Here is a 25,627-nt window from a genome sequence, read left to right on the forward strand (position 1 = left end):
GCTCTACGGCAAAAGTGTTTCAGTAAGGATTTATTAGAATGCAAAAAACAGAGAGAGACGTTACAGAGTAATTTTTTTTTTTTGTAGATGATTTGTCAAGGGTAACGGAAGCAAAACTGTTGGCAATTACTACCCATGCTCATACTGTAAAACAAGGGCTGGTACCGCTCTTTAACAGTGTGGATCCACCACCGAAGTATTGCCCTCTCTAAAGCATTCCTAATTTGCTTGCCGCTATGAACGACAGCTAGCCAAAGTAAAATTAAGAAAAACCTCAATTCCTCTGCTCATATGCTGTCAAAAAACAAAACAAAACAACCCCCCCCATGTCTCTCAGGCCCAGGCCGGTGGAGGAGGTCCTGGGCAGTCGCCTTTCCTCTCTCCAGATCTTTAATGCACCTCTCTAAGCCCCTGCAGCACTTGGGTCATAGCGGACAGATACAGACCACGAGGTCAGTTTGCAATAGAAATTATTTTGCCATTGATTTAGAAGAAGCAGAAGAAGGTGGCTTTCCCCAGAGCTGCGTGCTCCTTACTGCAGCCCCGCGGAGGAGGAGGAGGAGGAGGAGGAGGGTTTGTTTTTGCACTGGGGACCAGGACGGAGGCGTTTTGCTCCCCAAGAGCAGCGGCAGGACCTCCACTAGCGCGGCACGGCCCGGATGCGGTAGGCCTGGGGTTGTCGCGTGATGCCCAGACTCCAGCGGAAGCTGAGCGCCTCGTCCGGCGGCGGCTGGAAGGTGAACTTCTGCAGCAGGGCCGTGAAGAAGAGGAAGAGCTCCATGCGGGCCAGCTGCTCGCCCAGGCAGGCGCGCTTCCCTGCGGAGAGAGCAGCAGCCGGCGTTGCGGGGAGAGGGGAGAGCTTTCTGCAGGGAAAATCCTCTCCTTTTCCCCCGCTTTGGCCACATTACTGCATTCTAGGATGAGTTTTGCAACCCGAACCGCAGCAGCATGTGTTTTAGCAGCAGATCTTCATCCTCTGGTGCTTGGACAAGCTATACCGACGTGCACTGTCTGACTGTGCCCACGTGAGGCGGGCTGGTTCATTTTGCCTATGCCGAACGCAACTAAACCGCCAAAAAAGCGGTGTGATATTCATTCAGGAAACTTTTGCAGAAAGTTTCTGCCTCCATGGCAAAACCCCTGATGACCTAGGCAACGTGGGACCAAGCGCACAGGGTGGCCGCCCTTGCCTTGAAGGCGTTTCTAGGGTCTCCTGCACGTTTGTGGGATTTTGTTCCTCCTTATGGCTCTTCCCTGCGTGGGAACGGAGCCAAGACGAGGGGATTTGCTTTGCTCTGCCACAGCCACGTGAGCCGGGCTGGACATTCAGTCTTTCCCCGAGGGCGTCCCCCAAGGGACCTACTTGGAGGAATCCCATGGGTTAGGGCCCTAGAAGGAAGGGGCATTCAAGAGAGCTGGTTAATATTCAAACATCACTGCCTCCAGGCTCAAGAGCGGTGTGTCCCTATGAGTAGGAAGTCAAGCAAAGGAGGTAGGAGACCTGCACGGATGAGCAAGGAGCTCCTGGCAAAACTCAACCAGAAGGAGGAAGTCTACAGAAAGTGGAAAGGGGGACAGGCCACTTGGGAGGAATATAGGAACGTTGTCAGAGTATGCAGGGATGCGACGAGGAAGGCTAAGGCCTGTTTGGAATTAAATCTGGCAAGAGATGTCAAGGACAACAAGAAGGGCTTCTTCAAATGCATCAGTAGCAAGAGGAAGACTAGGGAAAATGTGGGCCCTTCGCTGAACGGGGTGGGTGCCCTGGTGATGAAGGATGCAGAGAAGGCAGAGTTACTGAATGCCGCCTCTGCTTCAGTCTTTACTGCTCAGGCCAGCCCTCAGGAACCCCGGACCCTGGAGGCAAGAGAGAAAGTCTGGAGAAAGGAAGACTTTCCCTTGGTCGAGGAGGATCGGGTTAGAGATCATTTAAGCAAACTTGACACCCACAAATCCATGGGCCCTGATGGGATGCACCCACGAGTGCTGAGGGAGCTGGCGGATGTTATTGCTAGGCCACTCTCCATCATCTTTGAAAGGTCATGGAGAACAGGAGAGGTGCCTGAGGACTGGAAGAAAGCCAGCGTCACCCCAGTCTTCAAAAAGGGCAAGAAGGAGGACCCAGGGAACTACAGGCCAGTCAGCCTCACCTCCATCCCTGGAAAGGTGATGGAGCAGCTCATCCTGGAGGCCATCTCCAAGCATGTGGAGGAAAAGAAGGTGATCAGGAGTAGTCAGCATGGCTTCACCAAGGGGAAATCATGCCTAACCAATCTGATAGCCTTCTATGACGGAATGACTGGCTGGGTAGATGAGGGGAGAGCAGTGGATGTTGTCTCCCTTGACTTCAGCAAGGCTTTTGACACTGTCTCCCATAACATCCTCATAGGGAAGCTCAGGAAGTGTGGGCTAGATGAGTGGACAGTGAGGTGGATTGAGAACTGGCTGAATGGCAGAGCTCAGAGGGTTGTGCTCAGCGGCGCAGAGTCTAGTTCTAGAGGTGGGCGGAGAGGAACCTAATGAGGTTCAACAAAGGCAAGTGCAGGGTCCTGCACCTGGGGAGGAACAACCCCAGGCACCAGTACAGGTTGGGGGCTGACCTGCTGGAAAGCAGCTCTGCGGAGAAGGACCTGGGAGTGCTGGTGGACACCAAGTTAAGCATGAGGCAGCAATGTGGCCTTGTGGCCAAGAAGGCCAATGGTATCCTGGGCTGCATCAGGAAGAGTGTTGCCAGCAGGTCGAGGGAGGTGATCCTGCCCCTCCACTCAGCCCTGGTGAGGCCACATCTGGAGTCCTGCATCCAGTTCTGGGCTCCCCAGTACAAGAGAGATGTGGCACCACTGGAGCGAGTCCAGCGAAGGGCTACAAAGATGATTAGGGGACTGGAACATCTCTCACATGAGGAAAGGCTGAGAGAGCTGGGCCTGTTCAGCCTGGAGAAGAGAAGGCTGAGAGGGGATCTTATCAACGTGTACAAGTATCTGAAGGGAGGGTGTCGAGAGGATGGGACCAGACTCTTTTCAGTGGTGCCCAGCGACAGGACGCGAGGCAACGGGCACAAACTGAAACACAGACGCTTCCATGTGAACATGAGGAAAAACTTCTTCACTGTGAGGGTGACAGAGCCCTGGAGCAGGTTGCCCCGAGAGGTGGTGGAGTCTCCTTCTCTGGAGATATTCAAAACCCGCCTGGACGCGATCCTGTGCAACATGCTCTAGGTGACCCTGCTTGAGCAGGGGGGTTGGACTAGATGGTCTCCAGAGGTCCCTTCCAACCTCAGCCATTCTGTGATTCTGTGAGCTGCGCCTGGCGTGAGCGCCGCCCTGATTCCCCTCCGTGCTTTGCAGGAGCCCGATCCCAGGGCCTTAGCACTAAAGGACGGAACAAATCCGGCAACCCTTACCTAGAGAAAAGGGTAGAAAAGCCTCTCTCCTCCAGAACTGGCCGTCCTTCAGGAAATTCTCCGGGTTGAAAGCGTCGGGGGTTTCCCACTCCTTCTTGTCAAAGAGCACGGAGGTGAAATTCAGCATCAAAACGGTGCCCTGAGAGAAACGGAAAATAACTGAGCACCGTCTCGGCCCCTGTGTAACGTGTGACCCCGCTGCCCTTCCCTCTCTGCCGTTGGCAGCGGCGATGGGCGTCTGTCAGAAGGACGAGGCAGGGCTCAAGTCCCTCGTTCGCCTGGGACCCACCAGGACGTCGGCGGGGGCTTGCGGCTCCCTGCTCTCCCCGGCAGGGCCAAGGGAGCCGTCTCACACCTGCCCCGAAGGTTGCGCACTTTGGGGCAAAACAGCTTCACTTCAGGTCATTTTTATTGATTTCCACCCCCGTGAAAAAGGAAAGCTTTCCCATTATACTAATAATGCCGCCGTGCGTTTGCTACCTGGTGGCAGGGGCCGGGGTTACCTTGGGCACGAGGAAGCCCCCCAGCATTGTGTCCTGCGTGGCCATCCGGGGCGTGCCTACGGGGACGATGTTGCTGATCCTCTGCACCTCGTGGATGACGGCGTTGGTGTAGGGCATGCTGGCCCGGTCCTCCAGGGCCGGCTGCCGCGACCGCCCCACGACCGCGTCGATCTCCGCTTGCACGCGTGCTGCGTGGGAAGAGCAGAAGTCATTAGAAGTACTGTAAAAAAAGCACAAAAAAACCCCAAAACATGTCTGCAGTGCAACAGGGGGGTTGGTTCTGAAGTTCTCCCAAAGACGAGCTCAGGAGGCCATCGTGTATCTCGATATGAAAAGGTGGCATGCGATGAAGTGCCCTGTGCTCTGCTGTTTCCTGGGGCAGTGCAGGCGGGAGCTCAGCACGGGCAAGGGGGTACCTGTGCCAGCACCGCGGGATGGACGGACGGACAAGCGGATGGACTGAGCAGCCCCCTGCACGTGGGGCATTGGAGGGACAGGCCAGGAGCTGGTTGTTGACCCATTGCTCGTTTTACCTTGAATTTCTGGGTACTTGGCCATGTACAGCAAAGCCCAGCGGATGGTTGTGGACGTTGTCTCTGTTCCGGCAAAGAAAAGGTCCAGCATGCAGGACGCAAGATTTTCTTCGCAGAAGCACCCACCGCCGTCGTCCTCAACAAAAAGGGGTTTTAGTGCCGCGCAAACAGTCACGACCACCCGGAGACCGCGCTCAGTCCTGCCTGGCGCTGAGCTCATCCCATTGCTTTGGGCAGACACTGTGAGCCCCCTGCACCTCCCCAGGTGGGAAAATGTCCCATCGAGCCCCCTTCCCCCTCGCTGACGGGCTCGCACCCGACTCCCAGCAGCAGTCAAGACTTAACTTTGGGCCCAGCACACCCGTTTTGCCCATATTTAACTGTGTGTTTAGTCCTGCGCCTCCACCAAACGCGCTCCAGCAAAAAGCCGAGCAGACGTTTCCCTGCTGTCCCAAACCCAAGTCCTTCCCAGGCTTTGATTTGGCCATATGGATACACACATGGGTTAAATGGAGAATTTTGATTTGTTTCTAGTTGCTCCTGATTTCTAAACCGAGCCGCGCGAGGGCTTGCTCTGGCTGGCTGACCTTCACCATCTCCTGCAGGTAGCTGTCGATGAAGTCCCGGCTTTTGGAGGGGTGCAAGTCCTCCTTGTGCTTAGCGATCACGTCATACACAAAACCTTTCAGCAGTTTCCAGTTTTTAAAAATTTTGTGGTGGGGTCCAGGGAGGTATTTCATTACACTTGGGAAAAAACCGTAGAGCTTGGGACAAAAAGAGAAGGGCAAATTGAGTAAAGGACTGAAACAAACCTTGTGTTATCAAGACTTCACACGCCTGCAAAGCTACGCTTCCTGAAGTACCACGCTGCACGTTTTGAGGCCAATTCCAGAGGAGTAGCCAAGACCTTGCACAGATAAGTGCCCACGCAGCCCGGCCTGGCTGGGGAGCAGTACCTGGCTGAGGGGATGGCCATGGAGCTTCACCAGCTCGTCCAACAGGTGCAGCAGCTTTTGGAAATGCTCATCATGGTACTCGAACCGATTGCCAAAGGTGACCGAGCAGATGATGTTGGAAACTGCATTATTGACCTTAAAGTGAGGGTCAAAAGGATGCCCTGGAGAAGAGAAAGAAAGAACGGTGCGTTCTGCCCTCAGTCCTGGTTCAGGAGGGGTTTAACCAGATGATGGAAAGCAAGGGGTGCAGAAAGAGCTAAAAGCCCTTTGGGTTAAGAGGAAAGAGTGGAGCTTAGAGGTGCTCATGCTTCTCAGGAGAGCTCAGAGCAAGCAGTGTTAAACCCCTGCTACGAATAATGCTTTGCGTGTTGCCTCTTTACATTAATGAGTTAATTTGAGGGCAAGCCACCTGTAAGAGGAAGCTGGGCTGTTAGAAGGTTGTTAGCACCAGTTGCAAGGAGAGGTGGTTTTTAGCAGGCACTAGCACACAGGCATTCATGTGGGAGGACACTTTGGGGCCGGCCTCACCCTGCTCTTCCCCAAGGGCATTGGTGAGGTACTGGCACTCCTCCTGTATCCGCTCCTCCAAGCTCCTCTTCCCCAGGCCGAAGTTCCTGAGCGTCGACAGGGCGAATCTTCTCTGCTGTTTCCAGGTATGTCCATTAGAGGAGACCAGTCCTGGAATAAAAGGAGAAAAAACCCACCGTGAGCTAAGGTAGCTCCCATTCTCAGGGTGAAAAAGCATGAACTCTGCCATTTGGCATGGTAGAGCAGCTGAGCGCATCGTGGTGGTCACAGATGGCTTCATCTGTGGGCAAAGAGGTGGTTTGCAGGATCCATGCTTTGACTTTCTGCCTCAAATACTTGTCCTGGATGAGATGAACTCACCACGGTTGTTGAAGACTTCCAGGTCGAGAGGCATTTCTGGGCGATCTAGGAAGTTTTCGCCTTGGTTTACCAGCACCTCCTTAATCATCTGGAAGCCGTTGACAAAGACGAAGGACATGCTGCCCACCTCCAGGCTGAAGATGTCTCCATATTTTTCAGCATGCTATGCGGAGGAAAAAAAAATGATGAATTTGCCTGCAGGGATGACCCTGAGGGACTGCAGGCAGGGGCGACCGCTGTCGGGGAAGGGACACTGAGCAGATTGAAAGCCACCAAGAGCAAAGCGCGGTGGAGGGGAATCAGGGACCGGGGGGACCTGAGTGAAACCCACAGTGAAAATCGGGGAAGTTGGGAAGAGGAAGGGAAGGATGAGGGTGGAGGGAGGTTACTTAAGTGGATGATTGATTGTGGATGGTCTCTTTTTTTCTCATTACCCAAATCAGTGATCTGAAGTTGGTGTTAATTGGCAATAAATTAAATAAACCCCTTCAGGCTACGTTTTCAAGTCTTGCCTCTGTTTAGCAGGGCTTTCCCAGCTTGTGTCTCACTCACTTTCCAGCCAAAGCCGCGGGACTCCTATAGCGGCGGTGACACCAACTCCATCGTGCCGTGCACTTTGCCCAGAGAAACGTCAATGTTTCTCACCTCCTCTGTGCTGGGACAAATGTCACCCACATCGTGCAAACCTCCCGCAGCCCTTCCCTGCCCTTGGGGGGGTCTCTGTGGCCTCCTCCTCCCCTGGTGGGTCCTCGTGGGCCGCTTTTGCTCAAATTAACCTCTTCCCCCATGTTGCATGTGTCATGTAACCACATGGCCCCTTCCCACCTGCCCTTGGGTCTCCTTCGCCCTCCCTGCTCTCGCCCGCGCGTGCAAGCTCGTTACCTTCTGCATCGCCTTCAAGGGATCTCTGAAGTTCAGGGAGAGGACATGCCCCAGGAAGGGGAGCGGAAAGGGCCTTGGGGGGAAGTTTTTGGGCTTTCTCCTCTTCATGTAGTCGGCGACGAGCAGAAAGATGCCCAGGAACACCAGGAGGGTCTGGACGGACATGCTGGACACGCTCTCGCGCAGGAGGCGCAGCATGGGGAGGCCGCAGAGGGTCGCGCCGCCGGCAGCCCCAGCCACTGCGCCCGGCACCCGGAAACAGCTGTGCACCCTTATCTGCGAAGGGAGACGGGCAAAGTGCGCGGGGGAGACGGGTGCACGCACGCAAGCAGCGCCAAGCGGCTTATGCTGACCTGCTGTCTAGCCTCGGTGCGGCGCTCAGCCTCCTGCCAGGCCGATTTTAAAATTAAAAGCCAGTTTGAGTTTTAATGCTTGATTTTTTCTCCCCCTACTTGATTAAACTCACACGTTTCTTCTTATCTAATTAAAAAAATATATACAGCAAAACACTTGCAGCTCCTCCTTACTCCTCCCACCTGCCACCACTGCCTTACAAAACCCAGCAAACCCTGCTTTGCAGCACACTTGCCAAGAGGAGGGAAAAGAGCTTTCCAGAGCAGGTCTGAAATCCTCCTCGCTCCTGCTTCCCGGCAGTGGCCGCTCCAAGACGCGGTGCCCAGAGCTAGCGCAGCGCCTGCGTGCCCACGTCCTCCCCAGCTCGCCCCGCTCGCAGGCTGGCGGCTGCTCTCCTGGGGGTGACGGCAGCGGGTGACCGTCCGGCTCTGCTGCCGTGTGTCGTCTTTCACCGCCCCCGATGCGCATGTCTGGCCATGCGCATGCACCGAAGGAGTTGCTGCAAGTTTAAAACCGCAAGTTTAAAAGCAAGTTTAAAAAGCAAGTTAACAGCAAGTTTAAAATGGCAAAAGCAAACAGGTGAAAGCTTGTTTGCTAAGCCCAAGCAAATAACACAAGTTGTACACACGTATCAGAGGTCAGAGCTACTCCAAAGCACAGGTGGACGGAGCGCTGCGGGTTGGGGGACACCGGCGTCCTGTCCTGAACGGCTTTGAAAACTTCAGAGGGGGAAAAAAATCCACAGATCTTTTCCATTTTCTCGATTCGAGGAAAAAAAAGAGAGAGTCTGTAACTGCAAACCATCAATTAAAAGTGAAAGGGGATTAAAGCGATCAGCGGAAAGCACGGCTCATTCGCAAACCCCGGGCGGGCGGGCGCGGGGATGCGCTGTGCAGAGGACACTCCCGTGTGGCACAAATCCGCAATTGCACGGCCGCGCTCCCGGCAGCCGCGAGCGCCGCTGCTGCCTGCGACGGGGGCGCAAAGCCAGCGGCGATGAGACGCGACTTGATTTGCTCGCTAGCTATCGAGTATCATCTGACATGTGCCTGCATATAAAAAAGTCACCTATGAAAGGCTAGAAATAAAAAAAAAAAAAAAAAGGGGGGGAAAATCTTTGCTGTGTTTATATTGCAAGCAAAAGCACAGAGGAGACAGCGTAGGAGGCGCTTTCTTAGCTTTAATGTTAGGTTGCATAAATGGGAAATTTCCGTACAAATTGTATACCTAATTTGTTTGCTGGGCTAAGGTTTGACGCCCTTCACAGCGACCCCCCGCATGGGCAGGAGTAGCTTCTCACAGTGTTTTTGGGCCGTCCCTGGGCCGTCGCGGGAATGGTGGAGCACGGTGTGACCTGACTGGAGCAAAACCTGGTGTAGCAGCAAGCACGAGTCTCTGCTGGGGCAGAAGGCAAAGGGAAAGCTGGTGACCTCCCAGCGCGAAGCTGCTGCTTTGTTCGTCCTTCGGCTGCTGCCGGCTCTCCTGGCTCCCTCCTGCCTGTCGCTCTCCTTGGCTGTGGCTAAACCATGGCCAAGCACCTCCAATATGACTTTTTTTTTCCCACTGTGTTTTTTATCAGCACAAACCATTTTGGAGAAACCTTTCCTCCTCAGACAAGTGTCATATTAAATTTTCATAGCCGTTCAAGACCTGCCTGGAAGCAGAGCTCCATGTTTGCTCCTGCTCAGCATGGCCTATGGTAGAGGCTGCTTCTACCACCCTATAGCTTCCTCATCAACATTTCTGTATATGCATGAGATGATAAAAAACGGGATGCTGCCGTTGCAAGGATCTTGGCTGAGATATGGTGTCTCCACACAATGTGGGAGCATGGGGACCTCGTGCCATAGCAGACCTGAGGTGTCAAGGTTGGCGTTGGCTGCTTGCCATGTCCTCCTGGACGTTCAAATCAGCACGGAGGCTCAATCCCAGGGCGTGCACATCCCAGTCCAGCTTGTCCAGTGAGCTGCTGGACCTTGAGCATCCGGCGACCACCACCTCATCCAAAAATGTAACGGGCTGGTGGGGGAAAGGGATCTTCTTCCCATTGCAAAGGGATGAAGCGCCAGGAAGCCAGGGCAGCCCCTTGCCTCACTCAGCAGCGCCCGGATCTGGAAGGACTTGGGGCAGTGCGTGAGGCTGAGCGTGAACTCCAAGGTCAGCGCTGTGTGGGCCGGGGCCCGGAAGGTGAATTTCTGAAGGAGGGCCGTGAAGAAGATGAACAGCTCTGTTCTGGCAAGCTGCTCGCTGGGACAAGCCCGCTTGCCTGGCAGGAGAGGAGAAAGCAGCTGGTCAGTGATGGGCTTATGTGACCGCAAACCCAAGCTGGTCCTATCACAAGTTTACAGACATGGGGATTTCCCTTAAAAAAATGGAGCAAAAGCCTTAGTTCAGTGCACGATACTTCCTTCAGTGTGTAAGGAGCTGGGGGGTTTGCTGGTGCCACGGAGCCACCGTGGATGGACCAGCCCCAGCGTGGGATGCCACTGGGTCCGAGCTTCCCGGCACGGATCACCTCACCATCCGCGCCGTCCCCACCGCGGCGGGCCCCTCTCCCTCGCGCACGCCGAGTGCCGAGCTCGCCGGAGCTTTTCTCCTTCGCAAGGTTAGGTGGCAATGTTCACCCACACATTCTGCAGAAACCTTCCCCAGAACTTTACTGCGAAGCAAACTGCCGTGGCTGCTCGTGGAGTCGAAGAGGCAAAAGGAGTCAGAAAAAGCCCATTTCAGCAGCTAATGCAAGAGAAAAAGCCTTATTTTTCATCCTGCACTAACAAATTAATTCCCTCCCCCTGTGGTATAGCTCAGTGCAGTCGGTATCAACTGTTGTAGGGTTTTTTCGCTGATGGAAACGCTGGACGTGGGCTGCTGTCAGAGACAGAAAGCTGGACAAGGAGCGGTACCCCCTGCTCTGATACAGGGGTTCTTAAAAAAAAGGCATTGCATAGGCAAAAAACCCATTTCCCCCTCCATTTCTACCTGCAGAGAAAGGCAGGAAAGCCTCCCGCTTCCTGTACTGGCCCTTTTCCAGGAAATGTTCAGGATTAAAGGTGTCCGGAGTCTCCCACACATTTTTGTCAAACATGACTGAAGTCAGGCTGGTCATCAGTGTGGTGCCCTGCGAAAGGTGGGGGAGAACGGGAGACTGCGAGAAGAAGAGCTGATACGTTGTCAGACTAGTTTATTATTAGCTCTGGTCTACACATGAAGCAAAATACGCTGTTTAAGACTAAAATGTTATTCCTAACCAATGTTATCAAATGAAGGTGAAAACCAGTGTGAACGTTAACTTTAATGTGCCTCTACTTTCTATCACTTAGCGTCTGTCTGTACATTGTGCCAGCGTCACTGGCCATGCTAATATAAGCCAATTTTAAATCAGGAAACTTGTGTTCCCATAGGAATTTGAAGCAACTTAACCAAATAACTCCCAGCGGACCCTCTTTATTGTGTTGTTTATTTAAAACCGCACAATATCTGGTTAAAGCCCACATCCTCCATCAGAAAAAGAAAAATATTCAGAGCAATGTGGAGCAAAATGCCCAAAGGTTTTGCGTTTTATTTTCCATGAAGCAACCACTCATGTTCGTGGAGGAGACTAAATGCATCCAACTTTTGAAATTTGCTTTCCTAATGCCAGAGCAGTACATATGCATCAATATCTATTCCTTAGCTTTTACCAAGCGCTACTTCTATCTTAGATGATTCTTGATACTCTGTGGACCTAACAAATCTCTTTTGTAGGCTTCCCTATGTTTCTTGCACCTCTGTTCCCATAACGCGTGGAGAGGATCTCGCATAAAGTTTGAGAAGCAAACTTTATGAAACTGAAAATTATGACCAACGCCATGGCTCTGCCGTAAGATCTCCTGCACAAAGAGGTGAGATCCATAACACCTTTACGGTGTCCGTCTGGATGGCTCCTATTTTCCATGTCATTGGAATATCCGGGTAAGATCCTGCTGGTTGGTTCCCTTCCAGGTCAAAGTCTGAGGACTTTAGAGGCTGGGACATGATCAGCCTGGCTGACGCGGGGCCAGGGGAGGCGAGTGGAGGGGCCGGTTTCTCTTCTAGATTTTTCATGTTAAAATAGTTGTCTGAGTTTCAGTTATCTCTGCATTTACTACCCAACGGTCCCTCCCCTTGGGCCGCAGTGCCTGGGAAGTGCAAAGACCACACAGCCCACGGGATTTTTGCTCTCACAGCTCAGTGAAAGAAATTTTCCCCATTTTCGCTATGCTGTTTCCTACAGGTAAAAAGGCTGCTATTTCAGCTGTTGTTGCTCAGGGACAGAAAACGAGCCCGGATTCACGGCTCCCTGCGTTCGGGGAAGATTTCCACCAGCTCCAGAGGTATTTTGTCCACTGCTTCTAGTGAATATGGGCGTCCAGCTCAGATGATGTGGGTGGCAAAATGCTATTTTTAGTGCTTATCATCTTCTACGCGGTTTACACTGCATGCACCACAAGCCCAGTACGGGCTAGTTTTGGCCTTCCCAGTGCTGGCTGGTTTGCGCCCAGCAAAGCCAGCTGAGGCGGTTCCCCGCTGGTGCTCCCACCTTGGACGTGGCGGTACATGGCCATGTAGAGCAGGGCCCAGCGGATGGCGGTGGCGGTCGTCTCGGTCCCGGTCAGGAAGAGGTCCAGGGTGGAGCACAGCAGGTTTTCCTCGTGGAAATAAGAGCTGGTGTCACCCTTCCACTTGGGAAGAAGAGGGGAATGGAAATTATGGGACGTATGGAGCTCATGGAGCTCACTTGGGAGGGATGTGCTTTCAAAGACCCAATCCCAAACCGTCTTTGCATAACTCAAGTCCCGCTGCTAGTTTTTATTCCTGATCGCTGGAGTTGAAAGCTTCGACCCCTTACTTACATTCATTGGATTATATGATTTGCCCCAAACCCTGCAGGCTCCTTGGAAACCCACTCCCTTTGCTGTATAGGGACTTTCAGAAGCAGGTAGCATTTTTAAATGTTAAATTTCACAGTAGGAAACAGGCCTGCGAGTTCCCATAGATCCGTAAACGCGTTTCCTGAGCGTCCTCCTACGCAGCGCAGCAGAAGAAGACAAAGCATAAATACTTCCAAATGAGAAAGAAATCTGTGTGTTTTCAAAGCGATCAAACTCCTGCTGTTGCCAGAAGGTTTGAGGTGAAAGAGGTAGCGAGGGGAAGGTAACGCTGAAGTTTCGTAAGCACGGGCAGGCGCGAGTGTCCCTAACGAAACAGCTCTGAGTCTCATCTACTCATTCCTTTGGTTCTGGGTAGCTGGTCCCCATTCGCACCTTACCTTTTCGATTTATCTCCCTCAGACGGCAATCAATGTCATCTCCCGATTCAGACTGATTCAGATCCTCCTCGTGTTTTGCAATCACTCCTTTCACGAAATGTTTAAGAGAAAATGAACAGGAACAGATTGCTTTCACCTCGCTTCCTCGGGCCGATGCCTGGAAATTTGGAGGTGTGTTTTAGTGGCACTGTGGGGTGCAGCAGCTGCCGCCTGCGCTGCTGGTGGGAGCTCGGGCTTTTCGTGCTGCTTCGGCTCGCTGGGACTCCGCGGTGCAGCGGTTGCTAAGTCAATATATTGCTCGAGTTAACCAGCAATCGACTGAGGCCGGGGCTGGCTCGCTGCATCCCTGCGGCCACGGGGAAACAGCGGTGCTGTTGCCGGCTGCAGGTGTAGTGAGAAACCGCCCTCGTTGGTCTTTGCTTTGAAAAATGCTTTACGGCAAAAGTGTTTCAGTAAGGATTTATTAGAATGCAAAAAACAGAGAGAGACGTTACAGAGTAATTTTTTTTTTTTTTTTGTAGATGATTTGTCAAGGGTAACGGAAGCAAAACTGTTGGCAATTACTACCCATGCTCATACCATAGAACAAGGGCTGGTACCGCTCTTTAACAGTGTGGCTCCACCACCGAAGTATTGCCCTCTCTAAAGCATTCCTAATTTGCTTGCCGCTATGAACGACAGCTAGCCAAAATAAAATTAAGAAAAACCTCAATTCCTCTGCTCATATGCTGTCAAAAAACAAAACAAAACAAAACCAAACCCCCCATGTCTCTCAGGCCCAGGCTGGTGGAGGAGGTCCTGGGCAGTCGCCTTTCCTCTCTCCAGATCTTTAATGCACCTCTCTAAGCCCCTGCAGCACTTGGGTCATAGCGGACAGATACAGACCACGAGGTCAGTTTGCAATAGAAATTATTTTGCCATTGATTTAGAAGAAGCAGAAGAAGGCGGCTTTCCCCAGAGCTGCGTGCTCCTTACTGCAGCCCCGCGGAGGAGGAGGAGGAGGAGGAGGGTTTGTTTTTGCACTGGGGACCAGGACGGAGGCGTTTTGCTCCCCAAGAGCAGCGGCAGGACCTCCACTAGCGCGGCACGGCGCGGATGCGGTAGGCCTGGGGTTGTCGCGTGATGCCCAGACTCCAGCGGAAGCTGAGCGCCTCGTCCGGCGGCGGCTGGAAGGTGAACTTCTGCAGCAGGGCCGTGAAGAAGAGGAAGAGCTCCATGCGGGCCAGCTGCTCGCCCAGGCAGGCGCGCTTCCCTGCGGAGAGAGCAGCAGCCGGCGTTGCGGGGAGAGGGGAGAGCTTTCTGCAGGGAAAATCCTCTCCTTTTCCCCCGCTTTGGCCACATTACTGCATTCTAGGATGAGTTTTGCAACCCGAACTGCAGCAGCATGTGTTTTAGCAGCAGATCTTCATCCTCTGGTGCTTGGACAAGCTATACCGACGTGCACTGTCTGACTGTGCCCACGCGAGGCGGGCTGGTTCATTTTGCCTATGCCGAACGCAACTAAACCACCAAACAAGCGGTGTGATATTCATTCAGGAAACTTTCTGCAAAAGTTTCTGCCTCCATGGCAAAACCCCTGATGACCTAGGTACCCAAGCGCATAGGGTGGCCGCCCTTGCCTTGAAGGCGTTTCTAGGGTCTCCTGCACGTTTGTGGGATTTTATTCCTCCTTATTGCTCTTCCCTGCGTGGGAATGGAGCCAAGACGAGGGGATTTGCTTTGCTCTGCCACAGCCACGTGAGCCGGGCTGGACATTCAGTCTTTCCCCGAGGGCGTCCCCCAAGGGACCTACTTGGAGGAATCCCATGGGTTAGGGCCCTAGAAGGAAGGGGCATTCAAGAGAGCTGGTTAATATTCAAACATCACTGCCTCCAGGCTCAAGAGCGGTGTGTCCCTATGAGTAGGAAGTCAAGCAAAGGAGGTAGGAGACCTGCACGGATGAGCAAGGAGCTCCTGGCAAAACTCAACCAGAAGGAGGAAGTCTACAGAAAGTAGAAAGGGGGACAGGCCACTTGGGAGGAATACAGGAACGTTGTCAGAGTATGCAGGGATGCGACGAGGAAGGCTAAGGCCTGTTTGGAATTAAATCTGGCAAGACATGTCAAGGACAACAAGAAGGGCTTCTTCAAACACATCAGTAGCAAGAGGAAGACTAGGGAAACTGTGGGCCCTTTGCTGAACGGGGTGGGTGCCCTGGTGATGAAGGATGCAGAGAAGGCAGAGTTACTGAATGCCGCCTCTGCTTCAGTCTTTACTGCTCAGGCCAGCCCTCAGGAACCCCAGACCCTGGAGGCAAGAGAGAAAGTCTGGAGAAAGGAAGACTTTCCCTTGGTCGAGGAGGATCGGGTTAGAGATCATTTAAGCAAACTTGACACCCACAAATCCATGGGCCCCGATGGGATGCACCCACGAGTGCTGAGGGAGCTGGTGGACGTTATTGCTAGGCCACTCTCCATCATCTTTGAAAGGTCATGGAGAACAGGAGAGGTGCCTGAGGACTGGAAGAAAGCCAATGTCACCCCAGTCTTCAAAAAGGGCAAGAAGGAGGACCCAGGGACCTACAGGCCAGTCAGCCACACCTCCATCCCTGGAAAGGTGATGGAGCAGCTCATCCTGGAGGCCATCTCCAAGCATGTGGAGGAAAAGAAGGTGATCAGGAGTAGTCAGCATGGCTTCACCAAGGGGAAATCATGCCTAACCAATCTGATAGCCTTCTCTGATGGAATGACTGGCTGGGTAGATGAGGGGAGAGCAGTGGATGTTGTCTCCCTTGACTTCAGCAAGGCTTTTGACACTGTCTCCCATAACATCCTCATAGGGAAGCTCAGGAAGTGTGGGCTAGATGAGTGGACAGTGAGGTGGACTGAGAACTGGCTGAATGGCAGAGCTCAGAGCGTTGTGCTCAGCGGCGCAGAGTCTAGTTGGAGGCCTGTAGCTAGCGGTGTCCCCCAGGGGTCAGTCCTGGGTCCAGTCTAGTTCGACTTCTTCATCAGTGACCTGGATGAAGGGACAGAGTGCACCCCCAGCAAGTTTGCCGACGATACGAAACTGGGAGGAGTGGCGGATACACCGGAGGGCTGTGCTGCCATTCAGAGAGACCCGGACAGGCTGGAGAGGTGGGCGGAGAGGAACCTCATGAAGTTCAACAAAGGCAAGTGCAGGGTCCTGCACCTGCGGAGGAATAACCCCATGCCCCAGTACAGGTTGGGGGCTGACCTGCTGGAAAGCAGCTCTGCGGAGAAGGACCTGGGAGTGCTGGTGGACACCAAGTTAAGCATGAGGCAGCAATGTGCCCTTGTGGCCAAGAAGGCCAATGGTGTCCTGGGGTGCATCAGGAAGAGTGTTGCCAGCAGGTCGAGGGAGGTGATCCTGCCCCTCTACTCAGCCCTGGTGAGGCCACATCTGGAGTCCTGCATCCAGTTCTGGGCTCCCCAGTACAAGAGGGATGTGGCACTACTGGAGCAAGTGCAGCGAAGGGCTACGAAGATGATGAGGGGACTGGAGCATCTCTCTTATGAGGAAAGGCTGAGAGAGCTGGGCCTGTTCAGCCTGGAGAAGAGAAGGCTGAGAGGGGATCTTATCAACGTGTACAAGTATCTGAAGGGAGGGTGTCGAGAGGATGGAGCCAGACTCTTTTCAGTGGTGCCCAGCGACAGGACGCGAGGCAACGGGCACAAACTGAAACACAGACGCTTCCATGTGAACATGAGGAAAAACTTCTTCACTGTGAGGGTGACAGAGCCCTGGAGCAGGTTGCCGGGGTTTGCAATAGAAATTATTTTGCCATTGATTTAGAAGAAGCAGAAGAAGGCGGCTTTCCCCAGAGCTGCGTGCTCCTTACTGCAGCCCCGCGGAGGAGGAGGAGGAGGAGGAGGAGGGTTTGTTTTTGCACTGGGGACCAGGACGGAGGCGTTTTGCTCCCCAAGAGCAGCGGCAGGACCTCCACTAGCGCGGCACGGCGCGGATGCGGTAGGCCTGGGGTTGTCGCGTGATGCCCAGACTCCAGCGGAAGCTGAGCGCCTCGTCCGGCGGCGGCTGGAAGGTGAACTTCTGCAGCAGGGCCGTGAAGAAGAGGAAGAGCTCCATGCGGGCCAGCTGCTCGCCCAGGCAGGCGCGCTTCCCTGCGGAGAGAGCAGCAGCCGGCGTTGCGGGGAGAGGGGAGAGCTTTCTGCAGGGAAAATCCTCTCCTTTTCCCCCGCTTTGGCCACATTACTGCATTCTAGGATGAGTTTTGCAACCCGAACCGCAGCAGCATGTGTTTTAGCAGCAGATCTTCATCCTCTGGTGCTTGGACAAGCTATACCGACGTGCACTGTCTGACTGTGCCCACGCGAGGCGGGCTGGTTCATTTTGCCTATGCCGAACGCAACTAAACCACCAAACAAGCGGTGTGATATTCATTCAGGAAACTTTCTGCAAAAGTTTCTGCCTCCATGGCAAAACCCCTGATGACCTAGGTACCCAAGCGCATAGGGTGGCCGCCCTTGCCTTGAAGGCGTTTCTAGGGTCTCCTGCACGTTTGTGGGATTTTATTCCTCCTTATTGCTCTTCCCTGCGTGGGAATGGAGCCAAGACGAGGGGATTTGCTTTGCTCTGCCACAGCCACGTGAGCCGGGCTGGACATTCAGTCTTTCCCCGAGGGCGTCCCCCAAGGGACCTACTTGGAGGAATCCCATGGGTTAGGGCCCTAGAAGGAAGGGGCATTCAAGAGAGCTGGTTAATATTCAAACATCACTGCCTCCAGGCTCAAGAGCGGTGTGTCCCTATGAGTAGGAAGTCAAGCAAAGGAGGTAGGAGACCTGCACGGATGAGCAAGGAGCTCCTGGCAAAACTCAACCAGAAGGAGGAAGTCTACAGAAAGTGGAAAGGGGGACAGGCCACTTGGGAGGAATATAGGAACGTTGTCAGAGTATGCAGGGATGCGACGAGGAAGGCTAAGGCCTGTTTGGAATTAAATCTGGCTAGAGATGTCAAGGACAACAAGAAGGGCTTCTTCAAATGCATCAGTAGCAAGAGGAAGACTAGGGAAAATGTGGGCCCTTTGCTGAGCAGGGTGGGTGCCCTGGTGATGAAGGATGCAGAGAAGGCAGAGTTACTGAATGCCGCCTCTGCTTCAGTCTTTACTGCTCAGGCCAGCCCTCAGGAACCCCGGACCCTGGAGGCAAGAGAGAAAGTCTGGAGAAAGGAAGACTTTCCCTTGGTCGAGGAGGATCGGGTTAGAGATCATTTAAGCAAACTTGACACCCACAAATCCATGGGCCCCGATGGGATGCACCCACGAGTGCTGAGGGAGCTGGCGGATGTTATTGCTAGGCCACTCTCCATCATCTTTGAAAGGTCATGGAGAACAGGAGAGGTGCCTGAGGACTGGAAGAAAGCCAATGTCACCCCAGTCTTCAAAAAGGGCAAGAAGGAGGACCCAGGGAACTACAGGCCAGTCAGCCACACCTCCATCCCTGGAAAGGTGATGGAGCAGCTCATCCTGGAGGCCATCTCCAAGCATGTGGAGGAAAAGAAGGTGATCAGGAGTAGTCAGCATGGCTTCACCAAGGGGAAATCATGCCTAACCAATCTGATAGCCTTCTATGACGGAATGACTGGCTGGGTAGATGAGGGGAGAGCAGTGAATGTTGTCTCCCTTGACTTCAGCAAGGCTTTTGACACTGTCTCCCATAACATCCTCATAGGGAAGCTCAGGAAGTGTGGGCTAGATGAGTGGACAGTGAGGTGGATTGAGAACTGGCTGAATGGCAGAGCTCAGAGCGTTGTGCTCAGCGGCGCAGAGTCTAGTTGGAGGCCTGTAGCTAGTGGTGTCCCCCAGGGGTCAGTCCTGGGTCCAGTCTAGTTCGACTTCTTCATCAGTGACCTGGATGAAGGGACAGAGTGCACCCCCAGCAAGTTTGCCGACGATACGAAACTGGGAGGAGTGGCGGATACACCGGAGGGCTGTGCTGCCGTTCAGAGAGACCTGGAGAGGCTGGAGAGGTGGGCGGAGAGGAACCTCATGAAGTTCAACAAAGGCAAGTGCAGGGTCCTGCACCTGCGGAGGAATAACCCCATGCCCCAGTACAGGTTGGGGGCTGACCTGCTGGAAAGCAGCTCTGCGGAGAAGGACCTGGGAGTGCTGGTGGACACCAAGTTAAGCATGAGGCAGCAATGTGCCCTTGTGGCCAAGAAGGCCAATGGTATCCTGGGCTGCATCAGGAAGAGTGTTGCCAGCAAGGCGAGTGAGGTGATTCTCCCCCTCTACTCAGCCCTGGGGAGGCCACATCTGGAGTACTGCGTCCAGTTCTGGGCTCCCCAGTACAAGAGGGATGTGGCACCACTGGAGCAAGTGCAGCGAAGGGCTACGAAGATGATTAGGGGACTGGAGCATCTCTCTTATGAGGAAAGGCTGAGAGAGCTGGGCCTGTTCAGCCTGGAGAAGAGAAGGCTGAGAGGGGATCTTATCAACGTGTACAAGTATCTGAAGGGAGGGTGCCGAGAGGATGGAGCCAGACTCTTTTCAGTGGTGCCCAGCGACAGGACGCGAGGCAACGGGCACAAACTGAAACACAGACGCTTCCATGTGAACATGAGGAAAAACTTCTTCACTGTGAGGGTGACAGAGCCCTGGAGCAGGTTGCCCCGAGAGGTGGTGGAGTCTCCTTCTCTGGAGATATTCAAAACCCGCCTGGACGCGATCCTGTGCAACGTGCTCTAGGTGACCCTGCTTGAGCAGGGGCGTTGGACTAGATGGTCTCCAGAGGTCCCTTCCAACCTCAGCCAGGTTCAGGACTGAACAAATCCAGCAACCCTTACCTAGAGAAAAGGGTAGAAAAGCCTCTCTCCTCCAGAACTGGCCGTCCTTCAGGAAATGCTCCGGGTTAAAAGCGTCGGGGGTTTCCCACTCCTTCTTGTCGAAGAGCACGGAGGTGAAATTCAGCATCAAAACGGTGCCCTGAGAGAAACGGAAAATAACTGAGCACCGTCTCGGCCCCTGTGTAACGTGTGACCCCGCTGCCCTTCCCTCTCTGCCGTTGGCAGCGGCGATGGGCGTCTGTCAGAAGGACGAGGCAGGGCTCAAGTCCCTCGTTCGCCTGGGACCCACCAGGACGTCGGCGGGGGCTTGCGGCTCCCTGCTCTCCCCGGCAGGACCAAGGGAGCCGTCTGACACCTGCCCCAAAGGTTGTGCACTTTGGGGCAAAACAGCTTCACTTCAGGTCATTTTTATTAATTCCCGCCCCCGTGAGAAAGAAAAGCTTTCCCATTATACTAATAATGTCCCCGCGCGTTTGCTACCCGGTGGCAGGGGCCGGGGTTACCTTGGGCACGAGGAAGCCCCCCAGCATCGTGTCCTGCGTGGCCATCCGGGGCGCACCTAAGGGGACAATGTTGCTGATCCTCTGCACCTCGTGGATGACGGCGTTGGTGTAGGGCATGCTGGCCCGGTCCTCCAGGGCCGGCTGCCGCGACTGCCCCACGACCGCGTCGATCTCCGCTTGCACGCGCGCTGCGTGGGAAGAGCAGAAGTCATTAGAAGTACAGTAAAAAAAGCACAACCCCCCCCCCCACCCCAAAACATGTCTGCAGAGCAACAGGGGGTTTGTTGTGAAGTTCTCCCAAAGACGAGCTCAGGAAGCCATCGTGTATCTCGATATGAAAAGGTGGCATGCGATGAAGTGCCCTGCGCTCTGAATTTCCCGGGGCAGTGCAGGCGGGAGCTCAGCACGGGCAAAGGGGTATGGGCACGGGCCTGTGCCGGCAGCGCGGGATGGACAGGTGGACGGATGGACTGAGCAGCTCCCTGTACGTGGGACATCGGAGGGACAGGCCAGGAGCTGGTTGTTGACCCATTGCTCGTTTTACCTTGAATTTCTGGGTACATGGCCATGTACAGCAAAGCCCAGCGGATGGTTGTGGATGTTGTCTCTGTTCCGGCAAAGAAAAGGTCCAGCATGCAGGACGCAAGATTTTCTTCGCAGAAGCACCCACCGCCGTCGTCCTCAACAAAAAGGGGTTTTAGTGCCGCGCAAACAGTCATGACCACCCGGAGACCGCGCTCAGTCCTGCCTGGCGCTGAGCTCATCCCATTGCTTTGGGCAGACACTGTGAGCCCCCTGCACCTCCCCAGGTGGGAAAATGTCCCATTGAGCCCCCTTCCCCCTCGCTGACGGGCTCGCACCCGACTCCCAGCAGCAGTCAAGACTTAACTTTGGGCCCAGCACACCCGTTTTGCCCATATTTAACTGTGTGTTTAGTCCTGCGCCTCCACCAAACGTGCTCCAGCAAAAAGCCGAGCAGATGTTTCCCTGCTGTCCCGAACCCAAGTCCTTCCCAGGCTTCGATTTGGCCATATGGATACACACATGGGTTAAATGGAGAATTTTGATTCGTTTCTAGTTGCTCCTGATTTCTAAACTGAGCCGCGGGAGGGCTTGCTCTGGCTGGCTGACCTTCACCATCTCCTGCAGGTAGCTGTCGATGAAGTCCCGGCTTTTGGAGGGATGCAAGTCCTCCTTGTGCTTAGCGATCATGTCGTACACAAAACCTTTCAGCAGTTTCCAGTTTTTACGAAGTGTCTGGTGGGGTCCAGGGAGGTACTTCATTACACTTGGGAAAAAACCATAGAGCTTGGGACGCAAAAGAGAAGGGCGAATTGAATAAAGGACTGAAACAAACCTTGTGTTATCAAGACTTCACACGCCTGCAAAGCTACGCTTCCCGAAGTACCACGCTGCACGTTTTGAGGCCAGTTCCAGAGAAGCAGCCAAGACCTTGCACAGATAAGTGCCCACGCAGCCCGGCCTGGCTGGGGAGCAGTACCTGGGTGAAGGGGTGGCCATGGAGCTTCACCACCTCGTCCAACAGGTGCAGCAGCTTTTGGAAATGCTCATCATGGTACTCAAACCGATTGCCAAAGGTGACCGAGCAGATGATGTTGGAAACTGCATTATTGACCTTAAAGTGAGGGTCAAAAGGATGCCCTGGAGAAGAGAAAGAAAGAACGGTGCGTTCTGCCCTCAGTCCTGGTTCAGGAGGGGTTTAACCAGATGATGGAAAGCAAGGGGTGCAGAAAGAGCTAAAAGCCCTTTGGGTTAAGAGGAAAGAGTGGAGCTTAGAGGTGCTCATGCTTCTCAGGAGAGCTCAGAGCAAGCAGTGTTAAACCCCTGCTACGAATAATGCTTTGCGTGTTGCCTCTTTACATTAATGAGTTAATTTGAGGGCAAGCCACCTGTGAAAGGAAGCTGGGCTGTTAGAAGGTTGTTAGCACCAGTTGCAAGGAGAGGTGGTTTTTAGCAGGCACTAGCACACAGGCATTCATGTGGGAGGACACTTTGGGGCCAGCCTCACCCTGCTCTTCCCCAAGGGCATTGGTGAGGTACTGGCACTCCTCCTGTATCCGCTCCTCCAAGCTCCTCTTCCCCAGGCCGAAGTTCCTGAGCGTCGACAGGGCGAATCTTCTCTGCTGTTTCCAGGTATGTCCATTAGAGGAGACCAGTCCTGGAATAAAAGGAGAAAAAACCCACCGTGAGCTAAGGTAGCTCCCATTCTCAGGATGAAAAAGCATGAACTCTGCCATTTGGCATGGTAGAGCAGCCGAGCGCATCGTGGTGGTCACGGATGGCTTCATCTGTGGGCAAAGAGGTGGTTTGCAGGATCCATGCTTTGACTTTCTGCCTCAAATACTTGTCCTGGATGAGATGAACTCACCGCGGCTGTTGAAGACTTCCAGGTCAAGAGGCTTTTCTGGGCGATCTAGGAAGTTTTCGCCTTGGTTTACCAGCACCTCCTTAACCATCTGGAAGCCGTTGACAAAGACGAAGGACATGCTGCCCACCTCCATGTTGAAGATTTCCCCATATTTTTCAGCATGCTAGGGGGGGAAAAGAAAATGAAGAATTTGCCTGCAGGGATGCCCCTGAAGGACTGCAGGCAGGGGCGACCGCTGTCGGGGAAGGGACACTGAGCAGATTGAAAGCCACCAAGGGCAAAGCGTGGTGGAGGGGAATCAGGGACCGGGGGGACCTGAGTGAAACCCACAGTGAAAATTAGGGAAGTTGGGAAGAGGAAGGGAAGGATGAGGGTGGAGGGAGGTTACTTAAGTGGATGATTGATTGTGGATGGTCTCTTTTTTTCTCATTACCCAAATCAGTGATCCGAAGTTGGTGTTCATTGGCAATAAATTAAATAAACCCCTTCAGGCTACGTTTTCAAGTCTTGCCTCTGTTTAGCAGGGCTTTCCCAGCTTGTGTCTCACTCACTTTCCAGCCAAAGCCGCGGGACTCCTATAGCGGCGGTGACGCCAACTCCATCGTGCCGTGCACTTTGCCCAGAGAAACGTCAATGTTTCTCACCTCCTCTGTGCTGGGACAAATGTCACCCACATCGTGCAAACCTCCCGCAGCCCTTCCCTGCCCTTGGGGGGGTCTCTGTGGCCTCCTCCTCCCCTGGTGGGTCCTCGTGGGCCGCTTTTGCTCAAATTAACCTCTTCCCCCATGTTGCATGTGTCATGTAACCACATGGCCCCTTCCCACCTGCCCTTGGGTCTCCTTCGCCCTCCCTGCTCTCGCCCGCGCGTGCAAGCTCGTTACCTTCTGCATCGCCTTCAAGGGATCTCTGAAGTTCAGGGAGAGGACATGCCCCAGGAAGGGGAGCGGAAAGGGCCTTGGGGGGAAGTTTTTGGGCTTTCTCCTCTTCATGTAGTCGGCGACGAGCAGAAAGATGCCCAGGAACACCAGGAGGGTCTGGACGGACATGCTGGACACGCTCTCGCGCAGGAGGCGCAGCATGGGGAGGCCGCAGAGGGTCGCGCCGCCGGCAGCCCCAGCCACTGCGCCCGGCACCCGGAAACAGCTGTGCACCCTTATCTGCGAAGGGAGACGGGCAAAGTGCGCGGGGGAGACGGGTGCACGCACGCAAGCAGCGCCAAGCGGCTTATGCTGACCTGCTGTCTAGCCTCGGTGCGGCGCTCAGCCTCCTGCCAGGCCGATTTTAAAATTAAAAGCCAGTTTGAGTTTTAATGCTTGATTTTTTCTCCCCCTACTTGATTAAACTCACACGTTTCTTCTTATCTAATTAAAAAAATATATACAGCAAAACACTTGCAGCTCCTCCTTACTCCTCCCACCTGCCACCACTGCCTTACAAAACCCAGCAAACCCTGCTTTGCAGCACACTTGCCAAGAGGAGGGAAAAGAGCTTTCCAGAGCAGGTCTGAAATCCTCCTCGCTCCTGCTTCCCGGCAGTGGCCGCTCCAAGACGCGGTGCCCAGAGCTAGCGCAGCGCCTGCGTGCCCACGTCCTCCCCAGCTCGCCCCGCTCGCAGGCTGGCGGCTGCTCTCCTGGGGGTGACGGCAGCGGGTGACCGTCCGGCTCTGCTGCTGTGTGTCGTCTTTCACTGCCCCCGATGCGCATGTCTGGCCATGCGCATGCACCGAAGGAGTTGCTGCAAGTTTAAAACCGCAAGTTTAAAAGCAAGTTTAAAAAGCAAGTTAACAGCAAGTTTAAAATGGCAAAAGCAAACAGGTGAAAGCTTGTTTGCTAAGCCCAAGCAAATAACACAAGTTGTACACACGTATCAGAGGTCAGAGCTACTCCAAAGCGCAGGTGGACGGAGCGCTGCGGGCGGGGGGACACCGGCGTCCCGTCCTGAACGGCTTTGAAAACTTCAGAGGGGGAAAAAAATCCACAGATCTTTTCCGTTTTCCCGTTTCCAGGAAAAAAAAGAGAGAGTCTGTAACTGCAAACCACCAGTTAAAAGTGAAAGGGGATTAAAGCGATCAGCGGAAGGCACGGCTCATTCGCAAACCCCGGGCGGGCGGGCGCGGGGATGCGCTGTGCAGAGGACACTCCCGTGTGGCACAAATCCGCAATTGCACGGCCGCGCTCCCGGCAGCCGCGAGCGCCGCTGCTGCCTGCGACGGGGGCGCAAAGCCAGCGGCGATGAGACGCGACTTGATTTGCTCGCTAGCTATCGAGTATCATCTGACATGTGCCTGCATACAAAAGTCACTTATGAAAGGCTAGAAATAAAAAAAAAAAAAAAAAGAGGGGAAGAAAAATCTTTGCTGTGTTTATATTGCAAGCAAAAGCACAGAGGAGACAGCGTAGGAGGCCCTTTCTTAGCTTTAATGTTAGGTTACATAAATGGGAAATTTCCGTACAAATTGTATACCTAATTTGTTTGCTGGGCTAAGGTTTGACGCCCTTCACAGCGACCCCCCGCATGGGCAGGAGTAGCTTCTCACAGTGTTTTTGGGCCGTCCCGGGCCGTCGCGGGAATGGTGGAGCACGGTGTGACCTGACCGGAGCAAAACCTGGTGTAGCAGCAAGCACGAGTCTCTGCTGGGGCAGAAGGCAAAGGGAAAGCTGGTGACCTCCCAGCACGAAGCTGCCGCTTTGTTCGTCCTTCGGCTGCTGCCGGCTCTCCTGGCTCCCTCCTGCCTGTCACTCTCCTTGGCTGTGGCTAAACCATGGCCAAGCACCTCCAATATGACTTTTTGCCACTTTTCCAGTGTGTTTTTTATCAGCACAAACCATTTTGGAGAAACCCTTCCTCCTCAGACAAGTGTCATATTAAATTTTCATAGCCCTTCAAGACCTGCCTGGAAGCGTGTTTGCTCCTGCTCAGCATGGCCTATGGTAGAGGCTGCTTCTACCACCCTATAGCTTCCTCATCAAAATTTCCGTATATGCATGAGATGATAAAAAACAGGATGCTGCCGTTGCAAGGATCTTGGCTGAGATATGGTGTCTCCACACAATATGGGAGCATGGGGACCTCGTGCCATAGCAGACCTGAGGTGTCAAGGTTGGCGTTGGCTGCTTGCCATGTCCACC

At 53.9% G+C, this 25,627-nt stretch overlaps 2 protein-coding genes across 2 annotated transcripts; both read right to left on the bottom strand.

Moving 5' to 3' along the window:
* Window positions 1-23: 23 nt before the first annotated feature.
* LOC136992569 (cytochrome P450 2J2-like) lies at window positions 24-7,594 on the bottom strand. Its single transcript, XM_067301324.1, has 9 exons — window positions 7,166-7,594; window positions 6,284-6,446; window positions 5,924-6,073; window positions 5,396-5,556; window positions 5,027-5,203; window positions 4,440-4,575; window positions 3,907-4,094; window positions 3,404-3,542; window positions 24-816 (listed from the first exon to the last, which is right to left on the bottom strand). Exons 1-9 carry the CDS (start codon window positions 7,361-7,363, stop codon window positions 641-643), a joined length of 1,488 nt encoding a protein of 495 aa, XP_067157425.1. The 5' UTR covers window positions 7,364-7,594; the 3' UTR covers window positions 24-640.
* A 9,022-nt stretch (window positions 7,595-16,616) lies between these two features.
* On the bottom strand, window positions 16,617-23,809 carry LOC136992571 (cytochrome P450 2J2-like). The gene is made up of 9 exons (XM_067301326.1): window positions 23,381-23,809; window positions 22,500-22,662; window positions 22,140-22,289; window positions 21,612-21,772; window positions 21,242-21,418; window positions 20,655-20,790; window positions 20,111-20,298; window positions 19,608-19,746; window positions 16,617-16,927 (listed from the first exon to the last, which is right to left on the bottom strand). Exons 1-9 carry the CDS (start codon window positions 23,576-23,578, stop codon window positions 16,752-16,754), a joined length of 1,488 nt encoding a protein of 495 aa, XP_067157427.1. The 5' UTR covers window positions 23,579-23,809; the 3' UTR covers window positions 16,617-16,751.
* Window positions 23,810-25,627: the final 1,818 nt, after the last annotated feature.

Source organism: Apteryx mantelli, chromosome 8 (genome assembly GCF_036417845.1).
Source record: "Apteryx mantelli isolate bAptMan1 chromosome 8, bAptMan1.hap1, whole genome shotgun sequence".
NCBI lineage: Eukaryota > Metazoa > Chordata > Aves > Apterygiformes > Apterygidae > Apteryx > Apteryx mantelli.